A 21,730-nucleotide genomic window follows, 5' to 3' on the forward strand; every position below is an offset into this window, starting at 1 on the left:
ACAAAGTTATTTCTTTCTAAATATTAAAAAATGGGTCTTTCGTTAGACCGACATTAAGGTTCTAGGACCTGATAGCAGAGGATGGTTTCGATCCATCGACCTCTGGGTTATGGGCCCAGCACGCTTCCGCTGCGCCACTCTGCTGGTGTTTGAAACTCTCTGTTCTCCACATTTTCTTCCCATTTGAAACTTCTTAATTTGCCTCTATTGTTCCTTTCTCCGAGGGCTTGATAGGTCGTGGGGACCATTGATCTAAGGCACTGGATTGGACCTCCTCATTGCAATTTCCACATCAAAAAAGGAACATTACCTGTTCTTTGCTGTTTACATGAACAAATCTGTTCTTATGATGTCAGGACTTCCTTTTATCCTAAAAACTGGATAGATCATGTTCTCTGTGAAGAGTTTATCATCTTATGCACAAGGCTACAGACAGCACTGACCTGTAGATTGATGTGTAAACCAACTCATACTTTGCCACTTCTTTTTCCTGCTATAGCACATTTTTTTTTTTGGTTCCCTCAGATATTCCTTTCATGAGAACTGTACAAGGTAGTGTGGCCGAGCGGTCTAAGGCGCTGGATTAAGGCTCCAGTCTCTCAGGAGGCGTGGGTTCAAATCCCACCACTGCCATTTTCACCTCAGCCAACAACTATAACTCATTCCTTGCTGTTTACTCAAATAAGTGTGTTCTCTTGTGAAGTCAGGACCATTTTATTCTAAAAACTGTATTAATCTCGTGGTTCTCAGGGAAGCTTTCATCATCTAAAAGCACAAGTCTATCAAGACAGCTCAGACCAGGAAGTTGATGTGTAAACCAACTCAATCTTCACCTGTTTCGTTGCAGATATACCTTTTCCAACAAGTGCTCAAGGTAGTGTGGCCAAGCGGTCTAAGGCGCTGGATTAAGGCTCCAGTGTCTCAGGAGGCATGGGTTCAAATCCCACCACTGCCATTGAAAAGCAGAATTAAGCACCTAGAATGATCTAGAATCCTTTTTTAAAAAGCATAAATATATATATCTTGTGGGTTGAAGGAGTTCTAGAAGTCACTTGAACATTTTAGCAAGTTCAATTGAACGTAAATGTAAGTCAAATGCTAAAAATGTAGCATTTTCCCCATAGTACCACTGCAGCATTGATTTGTGAAGGTCGTAGTCACTCGTGAACTTTTGTCAGTCATTGCAAGAGCATTTGCATAAAAGCAAAAAAAAAAAAAATCTGAAATGCCGCTTGGAGTCATGACTATTTATTTCAGACATCCAATAGTGGTATTCACCTTCATGTCAAAAATTGATATGTCATTCTGATTGTGATGAAATAATTTTCATTCAAATGATTAACATTATAAAACTATAGCGCATAATTAGGGTGACATTATCACGCATAATTTCCTGGTGTTTCACAATGAAGCTGTTTGGTAATGTGGAATCTGAGTGTGTGTTATGTGTTAAGATTATCTGTGCCCCATGTCGGTGGTAACGGGAGTGCATAATATAGGTCGGCCGGTCTCGCCTGTGAACTCAATCCCTCCCATAGACATAAAGGCCGAAGACACAGACGGAGCACCTGACACACTGTTACAAGTGCTTCAACAAATGAGGACACAAATGATTACGCAAGAATGCAAATGCTGCTGGAGACTTTTTTTTTTCAGCATTGGGCAGAAGTGTACAAAAGGTAAATGAAGTAAAAGAGAAAAAGGTCAAGTTTTCTTATCTATGGAACGTTTATCAGTCTTGGATTTTAAGAATGCTTCTCTTCTCCAGATCGTTCATCTCCTTGAGGATCAGAGCTACGTTGTAGCGAAGCTCCTGGAATTTAGCGGTCGGCACCTGCACGGGAAATTGATAGCATGTCAATTGATCAATTTACACATTAAATGTTGACGCTCTGCTGCTGTTCCGTAATCTGGTTGAATAACACTTGCGAAAGGGCACATTCGAGTCATTCATCAACCTCCAACCTGAATTGAGGTGTGTTGTATGGAGTCTAGCGCCCTCTATTGACCAGAACATCTTACTCACTTACAAAAGCAATTGCTTTTGGTGTTTTGGCATTTTATAACCAGCAAAACTCTAAACGATCTGTCTAGACTTATGATTTTAAATTTGAGGGTGTTAAAGTTAATACTTATTCATTCATATTATCATTTTTAAATAGTTTTAGTTTTTTGTCCATCCACCATTACCTCTACCATTTCGTCAACATCTTTCATTTTAAGTTTTCTTTTGAATTATGAATGTTTGAAATGTTTTCGTGTCTTTTAAGCTTGTGCATAAAATGCCCCATAAAATGTGCACCTAAAATATCTTCTAGCACTTTACGGTTTAAAAATGTTAACCTTAATGGAGTGAAAAAAAATAAAAAACTGCAAATATTGATATTGCCATGTTGTTTCCATAGTAACCGTTCAGTCCAATTACAGATAATGTCCAAATTCGAAATTGAATTAATGCTGTACCTCAAATCTGTGAAAAGTTCCATCAGACAGTTTGAGTTGCATCAAGACAGAAGGCTGGAGTGCTCTGGCCAATGAGCTGAGGAAACATAAGGATCAAAGTGACTCTCACATAAGATGGTTCGCCTCAATCTGCACTTTACCTCGTAGAAATGGCAACATCCACTCTCCATTTAAATTCTTCGATTGTAGGTAGGTGGGGGTCCCTCTGAGAAGTTGCTCGTTCCAGAGCTGCACGGCTGCAATTGTTCAGGTGCCATGAAAAATGAAAAAGGATCATGTTATTAACATTACGACATCTGCCGACAGTCTAGGTTCAGTTTGTCACTGAGTTTTTGTCTTATTTATGTGAGAACGACCCAAGGCATAAATCACAATTGGAGGGGCCCCGATCCTAGCCATAACCTCTGCAGGGAAATGACATTGCACAATCAGTTCTTGGCTTGACTCCAAATCTCCTGTGGTGTTCCTCAAAGCTCCGCCCTTGGCCCAATTCGATTCATTTTCTACATGCTCCATTTGGGTCATGTGTCATAAGCTGTCACGAATTCATTAGAAGGCTGATGAAAAATTGCAGAGAAATGAACCATAACCCCTTAGCATTCACTCCAACATCTGCAACAACCCAAATGCATTTTTAATATGACAGGCAGCATAAGAGGTACCTAGATATATCATATATGACAAATTGAATTGAAATTACACACCGATTTCCAAAGACCACACTGCAGAAATCTGTGATAAAATCTTCTGGTATCCTAGTATCAAGATAAAAAAAAAAGTTATGACCAGGTAGTAGGAGTACATCAACGTGATAAATTCAAGTGTTGATACTCACCTCAGTTCTCGAAGATCTTCTTTAAAGGCCTACAAAAGAACATAAGCATCATGAGCCCATGGCTTTTATAGGTAAAACTAGTGATGGGCCAAAACGAAAAGGCTGTGTCGAGTAAGGGGAGGGAGGGGTGTCCACGAAACATGTATTGAGGATTCTAGTTCATGTCACTGACTGAGTTAACGCTCAATAAGGAGTACATGCAAAATCAACACAAAAACTCGCCTCTTGTTTAAGTAGTGATTGCGGTATGCGAATGGCCTCGGACAGCAATCTGTACATTCCAGCCACAATGTAACTAAGCTTCTCCTGTGGAAAGACACTGTTCTCTGCTATTGACTTCATCGCGTCTCTGCAGTCTTTCGCCTCCAGGGCATTCACCACCGCTGAAAAGACAGAAAGTGCACGATTAAAACACGAGATTTGATCGTATACAAATCGACACGTTAATTAAAGATTGCAGTCTATTTCCGACATCAATGTTAGTTCGAAATTAGAAAATACCTTTCAATAATTTTCTAAACGTCTCTTGGTCCACATCCTTTAGGTTTTTTGACATCGACTCGATTTCAGGTGGGATTCTATTACCCAGAAAGCTGGTGTCCTTATCTGGTGTCGACGACATTCTTCAATATTCAATTTTATACTAAATCATACCCAAAGTGTAATCAAAATAAGAGCTGACATGTTTTGTTTTTGACAATCCGACAACTTCCGCGTTGCGTCACATGATTTTGTCCTCACTACAGCAAATCTCGCGATGATTCTACCGTGACGTTGGAATCGTCTGTGGAGAGGATTTGCAAATGGAGGTCGCGGAAAAATTTTAGGATTGGAACGACAATAGGTTGGTGTTTTCTGTTTGATTATTATCTTACAACGATTTAAGATTTATTTAATTGTTTCAAAGATACCTACATGTTGGTAAAACCACTTTGTTGCTATTTGATGGCTTTTGTAAATGCCCCGTTGGCATTTAGCAATAGCAACTAGCTAACGATTTATGCATTACAAAAGCAAATTATGAATTACCCCCCTACGCACACACAAAACGAGGTCAAAACTTACACAATAAATATAATATCTCGTTCTGTCATAAATACTGAAGTCCCTTGAAATGACCCGCATTTTAATGGACGATAATGTAGTGACGTCAGACGGCGATCTCTTGAAGCTGCTCATGGCAGATCAACTCATTAAGAAAGTTATTGACATTGACCGTATTTTTATTGTGATTTTGAGTGCTATATGGTGATAAGATACTATGGCTATGAATATTTGTTTCTCAGCTAGCTCTACACCATGTCGGATTCTCTGTATGAGAAGTTTCTGGCCCCAGAGGAGTATGAGAAGTTTCTGGCCCCAGAGGAGCCTTTCCCTCTCCTCTCCCAGAGAGCCAATCTCAGCGATGTGGGGACCCTGGACGTCAGTGATTTCAGCTGTCATCTGTCATCCTGTCATCGGACAGACCCCCTTCGCCGCTTCCATGGCAACAGGTGACATTGAACTCATCCTGCCCAGGAAGAATCCATTCAAACTTTTTTTTTACCAGTTCTGAACAGCTGACACTTGAATTGCAGGTGGAACCTCACTTCGTGCGGCACAAGCGTGGCCAGCTCCGAATGCAGCGAGGAGCTCTTCTCTTCTGTGTCTGTGGGCGACCAGGACGACTGCTACTCCCTGCTGGATGACCAGGAGTTGACGTCTTTGGATCTGTTTCCCGAGGGCAGCGTTTGCAGTGATGTCTCCTCTTCTATCAGCACTTACTGGGACTGGTCTGATAGCGAGTTTGAGTGGCAGGTGGGTTTGTGGAAGAAGAATTTTGCCATTCCTTTTACACAACATTATGTAACTTAGTTTTCTCTTGGAAAGAAATAGACATGGCTGCTGATTTAGATGTTTCCAATGTGGATGCTTTGACTCATTCAGGATAGTGCACTAAATCCCAGTATGCTCAGTAGAGGACATTTTGTCCTTTTCAATGATAGCTTTTGGGTTTGGGTGTGATAAAGTTCAGTTTGCTGACTTGCTGAGACAAAATGGACACAACAGTGGACAAAACAGTAGAGCAGGGTGACATGCAGCATCCTATCCAAATTTTTTTTTTTTTGTATTCGTACTGATACAAGTTACAGATACATTGTTTATCTTTAACAAAGTATGTCTAAGAATTGTTATTGTTATTTGTCTATGAACAGTCCAAATAGTTTTCAGTCCAAAAGGTTTTGGTGGAGCTCTGTGACTTTTGTTCAACTTTCTCATTCTTCTGCAGTTGCCAGGAAGTGACATCACTAGCAACAGCGATGTCCTGTCAGACATCATCCCCAGCATCCCCAATTCACCTTGTTTGGTTCCCAAGAGGAAGCCGAAGTCCCACCCGCACCGTAACCTGGACGAGCTGCCGTGGAGCGCCATGACCAATGATGAACAAGTGATGCTACTTACCGAAATCTGGCAGGTGTATCAACATGTCAGGACATTGCTGAAATCTGCGTTGTCTTCCAGGTGGAATACATCGAGTACCTGAGTCGTAAGGTCAGCACCGAGATGGGCCTGCGAGAGCAACTGGACATCATTAAGATCATCGACCCCTGTGCTCAAATCTCGCCCACGGACAGCGAGTTCATCATCGAGCTGAATTGTCTCACTGATGAGAAACTCAAGCAGGTGGGCCACCGCAAACTGCCCACTTTGTCGCAGTGTTCAAATACAAATGTAAACATGTGTGTGGGCCACGTCCAGGTACGGAACTACATCCGAGAGCACGGCCCCCGGCAGAGGGCCAGCAGCACCCGCGAGGGTTGGAAGAGGAGTAGCCATAGCAGCGCCGGCGGCGTCAGCGGGGCCAGTAGCAGCAACGCCAGCATGGTCAGCTCGGCCAGCTCCTCCACCAGCTCCACGGCGTCCAACTCCATAGCAGGTACCCCCGCTACACCTCACCACAATGGCAGTATCAGCGGGAGCATGGGGCTGAGTTGGCCCGAGTTGGGGGAAAATGACCGGGACCAAAAAAAAACACCCGTGATAAGGGAATTCTGCAAAGTAGGATTTGACCCTAAGCTGCATTCCACAAACATGGATGGCAGGTGTATTGGACACTTAATTGTATTTAGGTGTGATTGGGTCGTGGATGGTTGATTGTAACTGTGTGCCCTGCGATTGGCTGGCAGCCAGTCTAAGATGTCACCCGCCTACATGACGAGGACTGTGATAAGCACCAGTTAGCCTGCGACCCTAGTGATGAGAAGCTGCTACGGATAATGGATTGAAGGATCGGTACTGCAGTACTGAAGTGATCAATTACTCGAGTTACTTAAGTACTAAAGTAATCAATTATTTCGGATTAAACGTTTTAAAGTGCGATATTTTAGGCATTCAAGCACTATGGTAATTATTACTTTTGTACCTAAAGTGATTCATTAAATGAGTACTGTACTGAAATACTAATATTACTAATATGTACAAGTAATCAATAATTAATTACTCAATTCATCACCAGCTGGCCAACAAGTCAGCAAATTTGAAAAAAATATAAATAATATCCCGTCACTAAAAAATAGCATAAAAATACTTCTTTACTATTGAATGGGTTCATACAGGGCTGTCCAAATCCGGTCCTCAAGGGCCAGTATCCTGCTTATTTTTCCAGGTTTCTTACCCGGACAAACCTGATTCAAATGATCAACTCATCAGCAAGCTCAGCAGAAGCCTGATAACGATCCTGATCATTTAAATCCGGAGTGTCGGGGAAAAAAACCCGGAAAACATGCAGGACAGTGGCCCTCGAGGACTGAGTTTGGACACCCCTGAATTAATAAAACCTCTGTGCCGAAGTACAGAGGCCGAACAGGCATTTTTTTTAGCGCAAACATTATTTTCTTTTACAACACACAATACATCAGAGCGTGTTGAGCAGCCTCTAACTCTCCTTGCAGCCCTGAGCACTGCCCTCCATCCGCCCATTCCCCACAAAGCAAGTTTTCTTAAACGCTCAGGATCAGACTAAGCTGTCATTCCCAACCCCTCCTCCCCCACATGTACGTTCCCGCGCAGCTCTCTCACTCACAGCCATAACCGCATTGCCCGTAAGAAGAGTTGCTGCCAAAATGGCCTTGTATAACGCAATGTGTTGATGTAGAATGCCGTGCAGTGGTTTAGTTTTTAAGCAAAAGTGCCTTCATTTGCAGCTGAACAAGACCGAGTATTAACAGGCTGTTAGACTCCTCGTTTGGACTGAGCGTGTGAGTGGTATTGGAGTCCATCGAGTAGGTGCTGTTGTAAAATGATAGTCTTTGAGGTGGGGGTGCATGGGCGTAAAGCATTAGAACGAAAAAGAAACTTAACGCTTCTCGACATATTTGCTGTCTTGTTTGTCCTCCAGGTGGAACGGCTTCAGCCTGCAGCGGCAGCAGCGTTGCCAACATCAGCCGAGCCCACAGCGACGGCAATCTTTCCAGCGCCGCGGAACGCATCCGAGATTCCAAAGTAAGAGCGCGTTTTCCTTCGCGTCTTCCACCGAACGGCCCTCGTAAGCCCCGCGTCCTCTTTGTAGAAACGTTCGAAGCAGCGCAAGCTCCAGCAGAAGGCCCTGCGCAAGCGGCAGCTGAAGGAGCAACGGCAGGCCCGCAAGGAGCGCCTGAGCGGCCTCTTCCTCAACGAGGAGGTGCTGTCCATGCGGGTGACTGAGGAGGACGACCACGCAGACGATCTGGACGTACTCATGTGACAGCAGTGAATCGATCAGTGCTCCCTCTAACGCCTGCGCTTGCCACCGTCCAGCTTAGTATGCTTAGTTTAATTTGAGAGAACGCTTCTATTAGCTCATGCTATTCGTCATCACTTTGACAGTTAGGCTTTAGTACACTTAAAAAAAACTTAGGGATATCGGGCTTGCGGGTGACACTTCAGGTTGGGCAGGGGGGCTTAATACACGTATACGGATAGGTAGAATGAAACTATTTGGAATGGTGGGAGTAAAAATAAAATGGGTTGACTTCCACTTTAAATTTGGTTGCTGTTCTAGAAGCATGGACATGATAGAAGCTAAATTAACTCCGCTAAGCTAACTTGGGAGTAGAAGGACTAAAGATGCCCAAGCTGATCTGCGCTCTCCTTTTTAAATTCCGCTTGCCATGGCTTAGAGGGAGCACTGAACCCAACTGCATGTTCAAGCCGACGCCTCCTCGATACGTTTCAGTAACCTTCAGCGTTAGCCCTTTTTCCAATCCAGCCGTTAACCAAACGTACGCGTGCTGTAAATAATTGCATATTTACTGCTTGTTTCAGCTTCTCCCCAGCAGTCAAAAGTTGAATTCAATGTTGTCCCCCTCTCTTTGTGTGTATTACAAGAGTAGTGGCGCTATTGAAATCTAGCAATATTTTGAAGCATTCGACGCATTATTTGTTTGTTGGTTTAAGCCCCGCCCCCTTCAAAAGCACTCCGAATGTATCTGCCACACACAGATGAATGAATTGTTCCTTCTAGAAGTTTCAGGACAGATTAAAGTGTATTAATACAAAAGACAGCTGGCATGGTTTCGGAATTCTAACATCAAGCTAATAACACTAATATCAACAATGGCGTTTTCAGTAACAAAATATTTGTTCTCTCCATTTCTACTGTGATATGTTGAACCACTTAAAAGCCTTGATACTTTTTTCATGTACTTTAGCTTTGGCTCTCGTTCCTCCTGTATGGATTTTTAATCGCAGCAATTCTTTTCAAAGCGGTTCTATGTGTTCTCTTGTGTTGAAGTAGTAAAATTCTATTTTGGAAAGAAAAAAAAGATCATTTTGAAAAGGAAAAAAAATGACACGGTGTGATGCAATGAAATTGTGTAAATAAGGTTTTGAGGATTATACCATTAAAATGATTGAAAAAAAATATGGGTTGTTTTTCTTGGTTTAGTTTTTTTTTTGCGTACACTAAGTTGGCGGTTCAGGGGCCGGAAATCAAGAGGACGCCACCGGAAACAGGAAGTGTGACGTGGTCGTGTTTACAAGAAGCTAATTCGCCATTTGCACAATGAACGCAACCTAATTTAACTCATTTCGTGTTTTGTAGGCACTCTTAGTATAGTTTTTTTTTCTGAGAGTCCATTGTTATAACGGTTTTTGCATGGGGGGTCACGGACTTTTGGGGAACGAGCCCGAGTCCATCGACTACTCGGTTCACGAAGCCTGGAACGAGGCCACCAATGTTTACCTGCTGGTTATTTTGGTTAGCTTCGGCCTGCTCATATACGCCAGAAAGTAAGCAAGCACGTTTTGTACTTCACCATTCAGATTATCACGCAACGACTAAAATATCTAATAAACCATTTAACCATTGGAACATTATTAAATCTTATGCACGTTGACCCCTAAATAAGTTTTTTTTTTAAACACAATTGTATTATTTTGCAGAAATAAGCGGAAGATCATGCGTATCTTCACCTTGCCTCCCAGTGTTGGTACCATCCCGGAACCCAACTTCTACGACAGCCTACAGAAGGTCCGCCTGAGACAACAGCTGGAGATGTACTCTATAGGTTAGTATAGAGTGTAATTATCAGTTGGTTTAGTGGTTTCCAAACCGTACACTTACATTGGCCTCAAATTCCAGTCGAGAAAAAAATATCCTGCATGTTTTCCAGGTTTCCCCCAAACACACCTGATTCTCAACCTATTGGCTCATCAGTAAATTCCGCAACTTGACAATAATTATCCATATGTGTTTGTGAGCATTGAAAACATGTAGGATACTGGCCCTCAAGAATGTTTGGAGTTTTATTTTGCATAGCCCGGCTAACACTCGTTTTAATTCAAGCTTTAATCAATTTCTACATATCCCCTGTAATGTGCTCACATAGCTCTTCAAGTTTGGCAACTTGGCGGACTTACTGCACAATCAATTGCACAAGCGCTTGCAACTGTGTTTAAGAAATTTACATAAAGCATGTTATTCCCCCATTTCCTCTTATAATTTTCCTAACCTCATGTTTGTTGTGTTCCAGCGCGAAAATATGACCAGCAACAGCATCAAGGTCAGACAGACAGTGTTCAACTTTCCATGGAATGAGGAGCCATTGAAAATGATTTTCCAGTAGTATTCCTTTTATTACGAACATTTTTTGTTTTTGGGGCAACGATGTATGGTGCATAAGATGCTGCCAGATGTGAGATGTTGACATGTGTTTTCATGCTGTGAGTCCAGAAAGTGATGAATACTCTGCACACTGAATTAAACTTAACATTCCTGAATGATCCAAGTCGTGTTAGAGTTACGTCAAGTTTATTTTTTATTGCAAAGAAATGAAATTTATAGTGAAACACTTGACATTTTTACACATCCAGATTCTCCTGTTTTTATTGAGTGACATGAAGAACGTTTTTTAGTCAGAGCTACGGCGGCATCACATAAGACAGCATTTGATTTCATTTCTAATCAACTATGTGATCTACAGCTTCAATATTTTTCTCTCAGCATTTATCACTTTTTGGCTTTGTGCATCCTGAATTTTAAAATGATATGGGAAATATCTTGCAGAACATATACAAATTGCTCCAGGCAAAAAAGAAAAAAACTATACAGATCAGATTGGTAGTGCAACAGCAACTGTACAAAAATACAATTTGAAAACAGCAAATATATACAGACTTTTCAAGCGGCAGTCCCAAAATGTGGCAAAATAGCTAAAGGAAGAGCAGAAGTTGGAAAAGCATGGGCCATTCAAAGCGGCAGGCGAGGGCAGGCCCTGATGTCGGCGGCCGATAGCGAGCTGGCGTAATGCGACCTCCAGTCTCGCTGGAAGAGCTCCTCCGCTTGGCTCCGCATAGTCCGCTGGTCTTGTTTGACTTCGGCCTGGGTCTGGTTCACCACCAAACCCACTCCGGCCGTCTGGGTGAAGTAGTTCTCGGACCAGTTGGATGTGCCTGTACGCATTGGAAACGTGTCGTTCGGGGCATCTGCAGGAATGCTTTTCTAGCGTCAAGAGTCGGGAGTACTGACCGATATAGAGGACTCTGTCGGTGACCATGTACTTGGCGTGGTTGACTCGAGCGTAGGGGATCTTCATTTGCTCCACTGTTGAAGGCACTGTGAAAACTTTCTGCGTAAAAAACAAAAATCCCGAAAATGTCAAATTGCAAGGGGTGAGGACAACTGTCCAATCAAAAGAATTGACTCATCCCCAACTATTTTAAACATTTTCTACAATAATTCCTTAGAAATATCTTTTTTTGCTCCGTGTCAATTTTGTCACGATTTGGGCCATTGATCTAAACCGATGCTTCTCAATTATATTTTGTAAAGCCCCCCCCCCTAAAAAAGAGAAATCATTCCATGAGCCCCCACATGCCATGTCGATCATTAAAATTATTAATAAAAACAAGTATTTTTAACTAACATTAACACAATTTCAACACTAGAAAAGCCCATGTAGAAACAACAGTGGCGCAAATATGAGCGCGGAAGTGGATGTTTTTTAATCAACCTATTAATAAAATCAGTAGACCCTTCTTGGTCAACTTTCCCTCCCGCAACCCTACAAATAAATCCAGCTACGCACCACTTCAATGTCGCATTTCATGGGCGGCTTGTTGAGAACCAGCAGTGATTGCAGGAATGTGAACATGGCGGCCGGAGAGTGCTCCCAGCAGCTGACCAGGATGCGAATTTTCACATGTCCTACGCAGGCTGCGGCGCGCAGGGCCGAGTCGATGGCAGGCCAGAACCTGAGAGTGTGAGAGCAGCGTCACGGTCTCAACACGGAGCTTTTCAAAAAGCCAATTTGATAGAATACACATTCTACAATTCGAACGGGCGGAACCTGAGTGGATTGGTGAACTCGGACAATGGAAGATAGTCCATGACGGATATGAAAACATATTCCTGAGCGTCGCCAATGATGGACAAGATGGTGGCCAGATCGTCAGAGCGTCCGCGGGCTGAGATCTGCGGCGGGGCGCTCTGCGAAAGACGTTAACCGAGCGGTGAGAAAGACGCTTGGGAAATCTTTTATGTTAAATATGTTTTCATGCTATTCAACTCACAGACAAATAAACTTGGGCGGCAACGCCATTCAAGGTGACCTGCAGAGGATGCTGGGCGTTGGACAGGGCCGTGAACCGAGCCGGCCAATAGGGCGGCAGGGAGCCTTTCAGGCTCCAGTACATCTCCCAGATACGAGAGGCGTCTTGGGCCAGGCAGCTGCAGTCTTCCACGACCATGCCCACCTCCTTCACCTGTCAAGCACAAAAAAAAAATACTTGTATATGTATGTATTAGAGCTGCACAATTAATCGAATTTTAATCGAGATCACGATATTGGTTGCCGTGATCACTTAGTCATCCTACCACCAGGGTGCAATATTTCCCACATGTTTGCATGACAAAAGCCCATCAGTTTTGAGGGGGGAAAAAAAAAATCTCACCTCAAAATATAAAAACGCCCCAATAATGACCCCAAAATACAAGGTTAGATTATTTTAAATACCTACAGTACTTATTCCAAGATACCAGTTTTCCTTAAAATTCTGTGCCGCCAAGTCACCTGACTCAAAGAGCGCCAATCCATGTTGGCACTGCCTATGTAAAAGTGCTTCTGATCGACCACGAGCAGCTTGGTGTGCACGATTCCTCCCGATATAGCGCTCAGATTCACCTCCCTGATGTTAGCACCTGATAGGAAAAAAAAGAAGGTCCAATTGTAAGTGAGGTCATGTCAGTTAAAAAAAATAGTACCGTGGCAACACTACTTATGATAAGTGACATTAACTACAGCTAACATTGTACATATTTACATAAAAACACATACAGTACATACCGCTTTGGGCTGGCGCGTCTGACGTTAGTGTTGTTAGCACGCCGTTAGCATTTTAGCAATAACATCACGCAGGGAGCACTTCGCATGACCGCAAACTAAACTTAAGTAAACGAACACACTTAAAATAATCCAATAATATTATTGCTCCTGTGGAGTTGTAAATGATACCTGGATCACTGAAAATGTAAAATAAAAACGTACAAATTAAACATCCTAAAAAGGTGTTTCACTCTGCACTCATCACCAACATACCAGCACTATCTCAAGGCAAACCAGTGAATTTCGTAAGTAGAGGCACCACTGTATATTACACACCTGCTGCAGTCAATTCACTTGTGTCCTGAGTCAAATTCTGAGGTCCATTAACAGCTATATTGAGTTTCACATTTTTGGAAGGTAGTTGCTTCAGCTCCTCAAAGACCTTCCTGCCCTGTAAACACGGCAAAGCGATGACATCAGAGGACAATGCGGGGGGGGTCGCCCGCCAAGCGAGGCCCGAGCCGCCCCACTTGCCTGAGCGTCGATGAAATCTGCGAACTCTGAGTTGTTGCTCCGCAGCGACATGTAGAAGGCGGCGATGCTGACGGAGCTTTTGGCCTTGTCCAGCAGCATGAGCCAGCTGGCCGCAGTGCTCTGATGCGGAGACGGGCTGGACGGGTACAAACCCGCCGGGATGCTCTCCACTAGGTAAGCTCTAAAATTGAAAAATTCATATCATTCCCTGGCATTTGGAAAAAAAATCTTAATAGTATGACCTACACACTTTTGCCATCCAGTTCAAATGGATTTTTGACGGGTTTAGTTTAAGAGCAAAGGTGAATTGACAACTAGTCGTTTCCAAAACTGTCTAATTTTGATAATCATTTACTTTGAGAGCTAAAATTGGCCAAATGCTTAGTATTTCAAATAGATTTTCCACTTGTATAGCTGCCAATGGCAGCAAGTGTGTTAACTTACTCATGGCCAACCCTGTCAAAATCGATCTTTGACCTTTATGGCCGTCATGGGTAGCGAAATGAATGAATATCTCATTTCATACGGGAGTCGTGTTGGTGCTGGTCGGAAGACGACAAGACAGATTCCTCACCGGCAATCTGTGCTACATTCTTCCGTGATGGGGCCCGTGCCCTCCAGCCAATGCAGCTCCAGATGGGCGGCGAGCTGGTCGACCGACGTGGGAAGGCCAAAGCGCCACGCGTGCATCCCCGCAAGAAGCAGAGTCACCGACAGCAAGAAGTAGAGGGCGAAGCCGCCACATCGGGATCTCTGCAAAAAAAGGGAATGTTTTTGTGAGTGGAAATCCACAACAGCTTGCAAAGAAGATTTCAAAACATCTTTGGAATGCATTAGCATTGCAAAGCTATTTGTGCAGGGTGTGGAGAAACTCCTGTGACTAGATGTTTTTTTTTTTTTTTTTTTTAAGATGGCAATGTGGCAATTTAAGGCAAACACAATTTGTGTGTGTGTTTCTTTCATAGTGCTGCAGCCTATATAAGGTTTTTTAATTTTTATTTTTTGTCAGGGATAAGTTGCGCCAGACTATACAAACTTTTTAAATTGAAATTTTAGAATACTACACCTACAAAATAATAACATGGCTGGTTGCATTTACCAGCGGAGAGTGCAGGTAAAATAACAGTTTAAACTTGAAATCAATACTTTCTTCTTTGCGCCCTTTAATTGTTTTATTAAACATATAAACACAGTGCACATAATTCATATACATACATCCACAATCTTATATATTAATATATACATATTTATCAAATTAATGTGTGGCAAGCTTTTGTATAAAATCTTATTTAACCTATTATATTTTTAATACAGTATTTTTAAAACACTGTTTGACCACAGCCATATGATTCACATCTTGTCTGTTCTATTTTATAGTTGTTCTATAAACTGACACCTTAACAGATACACAAATTTGCAGTACTGATGGATTGCCCCCTAGTGGTTAATAAAAAACTGCAATTTATTGTCAAATCGACTCACTTTCGTTGCGTTTGATGGCGCTTTGGCAGGTTGCTCTGCTCCCACCGGACTGGCTGATTGGTCATCAATTCCAACGTCCTCGCTGTCCTTCTGGCTCGCTGGGGCTTCATGATTGTCCTTGGCGCTGCCCGAATCATCCAAAGCCTGCTGCTCCTCCTCGCTATCTACGTCCGACGAAGATCTTAACTCCTTCGGCTCAGCTACGTTGGGGTCGTCGCTCTCCCACGGCGGCTTTTCATCGGCGATGGCTTCTGTATGGCTCACGTCGGGAATGCGAGTGAGCTCTTTGGGCATCGGGAGAGGAATAATTCTCTTTGGCTCAATCTGTGGAGTTTCTTCCCGTGGCGAATGATAGCTGGGGAGGTCCGCACGTGGGAGGACGCTTGAGGAGCGATCAGTTCCTGTGTGGCTCTTGTTTTGACCTTGATGGAGACTCTCCTCCGCTCTCAGGGCAGGTCTTGGGCTTACCATCAGACTCGGCTGCGCTGCCTCAGACAAGGCGGAGCTTCTGGGGAAAGCCGCCAGCGGGGTTTGTTCGGCGCCGCTCATGATGTTTTGAGTCTCCGGGCCGAGGTTAAGTGGGCGGGTCGACGGCTGGGGCTGGGTTTTTTCACGCACGTCGGATAATTTGGACTTGAGCGAGTCGCTGCTGGCGGCTTTGTCAGCGAGCTCTTTTCTGGAGACGGACGGATCGACGCCGGCAGGCCGCTTATGGAACGTGGGGATGCGGGAAGCGAGCTTGACGCTTTTGCGGTTCATGTCGTCTCTCTCCTCGAGTTCTCTTCTGCCGGTGAGACGGTCCAGCACAACGCAGCACTGCTTCACTTCCTAAAGAGAACATACTGCCGATTTCAAAGTGGGAACTCTCCTTACCGTTGTAAAGAGCTTCAAAGAGTAGCAGTTGTGGTCCACAGCTTGTTTTTGTAGTAAAACCCATATTTCTTACAATTCCACAGATAATAAATGTAAACAAAGACTTTTTTTCTCCTCGTGTTATTCCGCCTTGTAAAGGAGACGCAAGAAATATGATGATTCTACACAAAGCTAAAGATTGAAGCCAAAATAACCGTCAAGGGAATGAAATCGATTAATTTTGAATCATAACATTTTTCCAAATCGAATCGCAGTTCCCCAAATCGGAATCTAATCGAACTGTGATACACTTCTTTATATACAGTACAAAGATTAATGTCATGCATTCGTGTAGCGATACCTTATCATCTGGGTCCTCCACGTTTTCATCCGTTTGCTCCCTCTCCATCCCCTCACTGTGCACGGTGTCAGAATCCGAATCATCGAACTCCTAGAGCAAGTAAAAACAACACGTTAGTTTGGCCGATCCACCACTTAAATATCAATACGTCGTGGGTCGAGCTACAAAGCGTTGAGTCATCTTGATTATGCCCCAAACGTGCGCAGAATGAAACGAGTTACCATGACGCAGGAGCTTGCGAGTGTCAATCGGCGTCAACAATAAAAGCCGGTGACGTGTTTGCAAATGCGACACGTCCAAGTTGATGTAAACGCCGCGGATGTTTTTGCCTTTCCTGCAAGTTGCACGGCTAGGTCCGCTAGCGATGCTGCTGCTAGCGTTGACGAGGAACTACGTGGCTCGCGGTGAACTTTTCTTCGCTGGGTTGAGGAGGAAAAGGAGGCGGAAAAGTTGAGTAATATTACTCACAGCGTCCGTGGGTTTCTCCGCCTGGCGGGAGGACGTCCTCTTGGCCTGTGCGGTTCTGTCTTCTGTTTCACTCTCCTCCTCGTCATCATTGCTGCGGTATATCGATTTTCTGGATCGCAAAATCATCGGCATTGCTGCACCTTTGTTTTTTTTTTTTAAAACGACCTTAATGATAAATTTGACGGTACTGTGTTTGAATGCAAGTAAGAAGAGTGTACTGTGCAGTCGAACTAAAGATTTATATTCGCTCCTAGTCGCTGCCTCTTTCAATGCCCAATAAATAAATAGTGTATCAAATCTGTTTTGCGCGTAAACCCACAACTGAAAGGAACCGCGGTTTCCTGCTATCGCCGATTGGTTGGTGGTGAGAATCAGAATCTCTTAGACACGCCCATTATTGTGACGTACTAAGAAACCGGAAGTACTGTCGTTTTTTAAAAAAAAAATAAACCGTTATTCATGAACAGCCGAGCGTACCGAAATAACAGCCACGGGGGTGACAAATAAGGCACAAAACTATTGAACCGTACGAATATAAATCATTTACATTTGTGGGCTGTCCAATAGTTTTATTTTGACTTCCTTTTTAACATACACATTGCAGGTGAATTATGTTGAATGATATTGCTTTTACTCAATTGTTATCAAATATTTAAGTGGCGAATTCCAGATTTTGATTTTGTTTCTACTCAAAATTATTGACAATATTCCAGTAGCGATTGGTGGTTGAAAATTCTTGTGGCCACGCCCCCAGGGTAGTGGAGGAGGAGGGGGGGGCATCACGGAAGTAACGTCGTCGGTTGAAGATACCGTAGTTTCCCGTTGAAGTAAGTTCTTTAATGTAGAGTTTACTTTGATCATTTTATATGTTCAAAACATGACTGAGTGGCAGTATGAAATTGCTCATCTCCGTTATGACTAACAAACTTCCAACAACGGTTAGCTTAGCTTTTGAAAATTAGCATGGTGTTGTTGACAAACATTCAACCTTTTTTTTTGACACAGCGCTTAAGAAAATCGATACATGAAGGTTGTTTTTAATAATTGTCGTCGTACCGCCCGAGAATGGCGTTTTTAAAAAATAAATATATGTTCATATTTCCACCTGTTAACCGGCTTAGTGATAACGGCGTATTTACTAACTAACGATGTCATTAAGCCGTTGAAGGAAGTAATCGAAGTGTCAAACCTTATTTGTCTCAGATGCATGAAACGATCGCCTGCCTATAAACTACATAAATGTGTAATGTGAAAAACAACTTTAAAAAAACTACTTAAGTTTGAAATATAAAATAAAATCGCAGGCTCATAGTGAACAAAATGACACGTTTAATAATCTTTTTCCATTATGTGTCCACCAGATATAGATATATTATTTACTAGTAAGTAAGTAATACTTATTTTATTTCTTAAATATTGTCAACTGTCTGACTTTGAGTCCGTGTGTGTCTTGGTTAGGTGTCCCACGTTTACTTCCGGTTGAGAACTAAGGGTCATCAACATGGACCTTTAGAAACATCAGGACTGCCATGGAAGCTCCAGTCACAGTCTCCCCTCCTCCCAACTCCTCCGCCCTGCCCACCCCGCTGCCCCTACGTCCTGCCTTGGCCCCTTCAGTCCAGCTGGGCTTCACCGTATTGTACACGGCGCTGTACGGCGGACTCTTCCTGGTGGTGTACGCCCAGCTTTGGCTTCTTTACCTCTACAGACACAAGCGCTGGAGCTACCAGAGCACCTTTCTTTTCCTTTGTCTGTTATGGGCCGCACTGCGCACCACTTTGTTTTCGTTTTACTTTCAAAACGCGCTGGAGGCCAACCACCTCCCCGTGGCGATCTACTGGCTTCTCTACTGCTTCCCTGTCTGTCTGCAGTTCTTCACCCTGAGCCTCATCAACTTGTATTTCACTCAGGTGAGACCAATGGGATTCCCCAGTTGAAGTCAGATGACTTTTTGCCACAATCTGATAAACTTGATCATGGCTTGTTTCTCTGGTTCTGCAGGTGCTACTCAAAGCCAGGGAAACTTACAACTTGGATGTGGAAAAACGACTGTGAGTAAATAATTTATGTACGTTAAGCATACCACCCTCAGGCGGCTTGAAATAAAATATTGAACTCCTTAATGCATGATGCTTTTTTATAATAATTAAAGTGTTTTGTTTTTTTTGGTATGGAAGAGGTTTGATACGAATTTGGAGCAATCCGCTTTGAAACACCTTTCTAATTTAGTGTTTTTAAATCCCTGCATTGAAGATTAATGCGTAACTGATCATATTTGCACACCTTGATATTTTCTTCATCAGCTTTATGATGTGAATAATGCGGTAAAACTGGGGTGTCAAACTCTTTTTAGCTCAGGGGCCATGTGGAGGAAAACCTATTCTCAAGTGGTCCAAACTGTTATACCTTAAAAAACATTTTATTGGGCTGAGCACAATGAAGCCAGGTGCTAATGCTAACTTAAACACTCGAGTAGTGTTCCACTTTATGTAACGGAAGCCATCAGCAAGCTATTTCGCACAAGGGTTCCAATTGTGGACTTTTAATGCTTCACAAAACCATTTTCCTGGCTGGATTACATTTTTGACATGCCTGGTCTAAGATCTTGAATGACTTAACCTGTTTATTGTTATTGTCGAAGGTGCAAGGCCCGCTGTTTGTACGGAGCACTAAACACGGTTTTCTTCTGCGTCAACGTGGGCTGTGCCACTTTTGGAGGCCGCGGCGAAGGCATGGGACAGGGGGAGCGTACCTGGAATTTGGTGCTGGTCCGGGTGCTGGTCAATGACCTGCTGTTCATCCTAAACGCCGTTTTGCTTGCTGCCCTGTTGCTGCTGCTGACCCGACACTCGCGTTCCACAGGCCCATACTTGACCAGCAAGGTGAGTAACATTCATTGAAATATGATATATGTATATATTAGCGTTGTCATGATTTTTTTTTTTTTTTAAACATTACAGGGGACCACTGTGTGTCGCACAGCAGCTCTCGGCGCCACAGTCATCTTGCTGTTTGCTAGCCGCGCATGCTACAACCTGAGTGTCCTGGTTCTGTCCCAGCACCAGCATGTTGAGTCTTTTAACTTTGACTGGTACAACGTCTCTGACCAGGTACACATACTTTACCGTTCCTTTCCGAATGTGTTGGTCGCTCGAAGTTGTTTTCCGAGTTTTCTGCATGCTAAAGCAAAATAGGGTTCCGCCAAGCCTCGTATTTTTATCTCCAGGCTGATCTGCGTAATGAACTGGGCGACAGGGGCTACCTGGCTTTTGGCACCATCCTCTTCATCTGGGAGCTGCTCCCAAGCGGTCTGCTCATCCTCATCTTCAGAGTTCGCAGGCCAACTCAGGAGGTCATTCTTCTTAGCAGATCTTTGTGGCGCATTATTTAACAGTCATATCATCTGTGCAACCCCTCTAGTCTACACAGTAATATGATCGATATCATGTTTATAAATTATGAATTAAGCAGAAAAATCCTACTTCCGGCGACGAATGACAACAAACCGCTCAGCTCGCCAAATGTCAGATGACTGAGCTCAGAAAACAGGTGAACCGTGATTGGTTGTTACCTGAGCAGTTTTGATGTCATTTTCAGCCGACAGCAAGTGCCAAAATGGCCGCCCCCTGAGGTGGAATCAAAAAACTGGTGGATTTTGCTGCTCTGGTCATTTTACCCAAGAATAACGGTTAAATTGTAAACTATGACCACTGCATGCTCGATGCTTCCCAATCCATGTCCAAGCAACGTCACATTGTGTTTTGTGATGGCAGCAGGTCAACAACCTGAACGCCAACAACAGGGTCCTACCTCGTCCCTATTTCTTCGACGACCCCCAAGGCAACGATGAAGAAGTCGCCCCTCCGTGGACTTCCACCTACCAGCCCCACTCAAGGTTGTCCATCTGACTGGCTCCACTGTCACTTCAAACATTCATCCAATCCTTAATGTCCTTTCTCTTATTTCCAGTTGGTACGGTACAGAGTCCACTCCACTCCTGTTTGCCAGTAACCCCCCAGATCGGAGTCAACAGCACCACTCTTTCTACTCCACCCCCCAAAACTGACATCCGTGCTTTTTTCGATGGCGGTCATCTCAAGGAGAAACAAAAACCAGCTTCCAAGCCAGTATAACCTCCATTTGTCTGTGTATTATTAGTGTTTTTTTTGCACTTAAATCCTCAGGAAATGTCACCACATAATAATTATGCACCTTCTAGTGTATTTTAAAGGGAACAAATTGTCAGGGAAGAGATAGAATGCCATTGAGAGATTTTATTTTTCTCCAGACAAGTTAGAATTTACATTAAGCTGTATTTAGCCAAGTTTTTAAAGGACAATCAACCACTAAAGTGGTTAAGCGTGTAAATAAGCTAATTTCCTTGAAAATCTTCATTAATTCCTCTATATTAGAATATTTAAGTGAGCTGACTCGTACATCACAAGGTTAGTTCGTGTATTTTTTTTCCTCTTCGTTCTAAGCTTTCCTCTTCCTTTGTGATTATATTGTATTTTAATGAATCTTAACTTATTGCATTAACACTTTGTCTGACAATTGTAGAAAGCAACTTCAATATGGCTTCGACTGGACGCGTTTACTGTGTACACAATTAAAATGCTTTTCTAGCCTGTTGCTAAGTGCACGTGTAAAGTTTGTCTAAGTAGGTCTGGACTTACAAAATGTATATTGCATCGATTTTATTTTTCATAGCGCGATAGTATAGAGTAGAGTCGATCTCTGAGTTCCATAGTTAATACTTCATTCCACCACAAGATGGCGCATATCAAGGGCAAGGTAATTGGCGCGGTTGCGTTAATTAATTTATTGAAACTCGTCAGGTGTGCGTTGTGACTACTAAGCAACATCACGGTATGGACGTGAAAATTATTTTTTAATTATTAACTCATCAGTAATAAGATGTTTGCTTATCAGGACAACGAAGAGTACGCTGAT

General features: G+C 43.1%; 5 protein-coding genes, 1 long non-coding RNA gene and 3 other non-coding genes across 14 annotated transcripts; 6 read left to right on the plus strand and 3 right to left on the minus strand.

Moving 5' to 3' along the window:
• Positions 1–72: 72 nt before the first annotated feature.
• Positions 73–144, minus strand: trnam-cau (transfer RNA methionine (anticodon CAU)). The gene has a single exon. It is a non-coding gene; the product is annotated as a tRNA-Met (tRNA).
• A 407-nt stretch (positions 145–551) lies between these two features.
• trnal-aag (transfer RNA leucine (anticodon AAG)) lies at positions 552–633 on the plus strand. Its single transcript has one exon. It is a non-coding gene; the product is annotated as a tRNA-Leu (tRNA).
• A 240-nt stretch (positions 634–873) lies between these two features.
• On the plus strand, positions 874–955 carry trnal-aag (transfer RNA leucine (anticodon AAG)). Its single transcript has one exon. It is a non-coding gene; the product is annotated as a tRNA-Leu (tRNA).
• A 419-nt stretch (positions 956–1,374) lies between these two features.
• Positions 1,375–1,895, plus strand: LOC148413493 (uncharacterized). Its single transcript, XR_015867557.1, has 2 exons — positions 1,375–1,679; positions 1,769–1,895. It is a non-coding gene; the product is annotated as an uncharacterized LOC148413493 (long non-coding RNA).
• On the minus strand, positions 1,634–4,039 carry commd5 (COMM domain containing 5). The gene is made up of 7 exons (XM_088430814.1): positions 3,800–4,039; positions 3,521–3,681; positions 3,299–3,327; positions 3,168–3,218; positions 2,604–2,699; positions 2,464–2,539; positions 1,634–1,834 (listed from the first exon to the last, which is right to left on the minus strand). Exons 1-7 carry the CDS (start codon positions 3,918–3,920, stop codon positions 1,733–1,735), a joined length of 636 nt encoding a protein of 211 aa, XP_088286940.1. The 5' UTR covers positions 3,921–4,039; the 3' UTR covers positions 1,634–1,732.
• A 32-nt stretch (positions 4,040–4,071) lies between these two features.
• Positions 4,072–9,173, plus strand: fam199x (family with sequence similarity 199, X-linked). Of its 2 annotated transcripts, none has more exons than XM_088430799.1 (8): positions 4,072–4,142; positions 4,585–4,791; positions 4,876–5,095; positions 5,568–5,726; positions 5,801–5,962; positions 6,038–6,215; positions 7,677–7,780; positions 7,848–9,173. In XM_088430799.1, exons 2-8 carry the CDS (start codon positions 4,598–4,600, stop codon positions 8,019–8,021), a joined length of 1,191 nt encoding a protein of 396 aa, XP_088286925.1. In that variant the 5' UTR covers positions 4,072–4,142; positions 4,585–4,597; the 3' UTR covers positions 8,022–9,173. The 2 variants fall into 2 exon arrangements, with proteins under 2 accessions (XP_088286925.1, XP_088286926.1); XM_088430800.1 differs by having other exon boundaries at positions 4,078–4,142; positions 4,589–4,791.
• Positions 9,174–9,267: 94 nt separating this feature from the next.
• Positions 9,268–10,545, plus strand: smim19 (small integral membrane protein 19). Its single transcript, XM_088430817.1, has 3 exons — positions 9,268–9,547; positions 9,701–9,825; positions 10,291–10,545. Exons 1-3 carry the CDS (start codon positions 9,414–9,416, stop codon positions 10,353–10,355), a joined length of 324 nt encoding a protein of 107 aa, XP_088286943.1. The 5' UTR covers positions 9,268–9,413; the 3' UTR covers positions 10,356–10,545.
• A 12-nt stretch (positions 10,546–10,557) lies between these two features.
• On the minus strand, positions 10,558–17,091 carry pld7 (phospholipase D family, member 7). Of its 2 annotated transcripts, none has more exons than XM_088430772.1 (12): positions 16,778–17,091; positions 16,310–16,399; positions 15,097–15,924; positions 14,189–14,367; positions 13,615–13,795; positions 13,417–13,531; positions 12,829–12,956; positions 12,329–12,520; positions 12,106–12,245; positions 11,845–12,010; positions 11,286–11,385; positions 10,558–11,209 (listed from the first exon to the last, which is right to left on the minus strand). In XM_088430772.1, exons 1-12 carry the CDS (start codon positions 16,907–16,909, stop codon positions 11,007–11,009), a joined length of 2,454 nt encoding a protein of 817 aa, XP_088286898.1. In that variant the 5' UTR covers positions 16,910–17,091; the 3' UTR covers positions 10,558–11,006. The 2 variants fall into 2 exon arrangements, with proteins under 2 accessions (XP_088286898.1, XP_088286899.1); XM_088430773.1 differs by lacking the exon at positions 16,778–17,091 and adding an exon at positions 16,531–16,696.
• Positions 16,659–21,409, plus strand: gpr137 (G protein-coupled receptor 137). Of its 4 annotated transcripts, none has more exons than XM_088430803.1 (8): positions 16,659–16,758; positions 18,236–18,687; positions 18,779–18,828; positions 19,419–19,659; positions 19,738–19,887; positions 20,004–20,129; positions 20,551–20,672; positions 20,747–21,409. In XM_088430803.1, exons 2-8 carry the CDS (start codon positions 18,307–18,309, stop codon positions 20,841–20,843), a joined length of 1,167 nt encoding a protein of 388 aa, XP_088286929.1. In that variant the 5' UTR covers positions 16,659–16,758; positions 18,236–18,306; the 3' UTR covers positions 20,844–21,409. The 4 variants fall into 4 exon arrangements, with proteins under 4 accessions (XP_088286929.1, XP_088286928.1, XP_088286927.1 ...); XM_088430802.1 differs by having other exon boundaries at positions 16,721–16,873; XM_088430801.1 differs by lacking the exon at positions 16,659–16,758 and adding an exon at positions 17,514–17,604.
• The last annotated feature ends 321 nt before the right edge of the window (positions 21,410–21,730 follow it).

This window comes from Hippichthys cyanospilos, chromosome 13 (assembly GCF_059441005.1).
Source record: "Hippichthys cyanospilos isolate Australia breed blue-spotted pipefish chromosome 13, RoL_Hcya_1.0, whole genome shotgun sequence".
Classification (NCBI taxonomy): domain Eukaryota; kingdom Metazoa; phylum Chordata; class Actinopteri; order Syngnathiformes; family Syngnathidae; genus Hippichthys; species Hippichthys cyanospilos.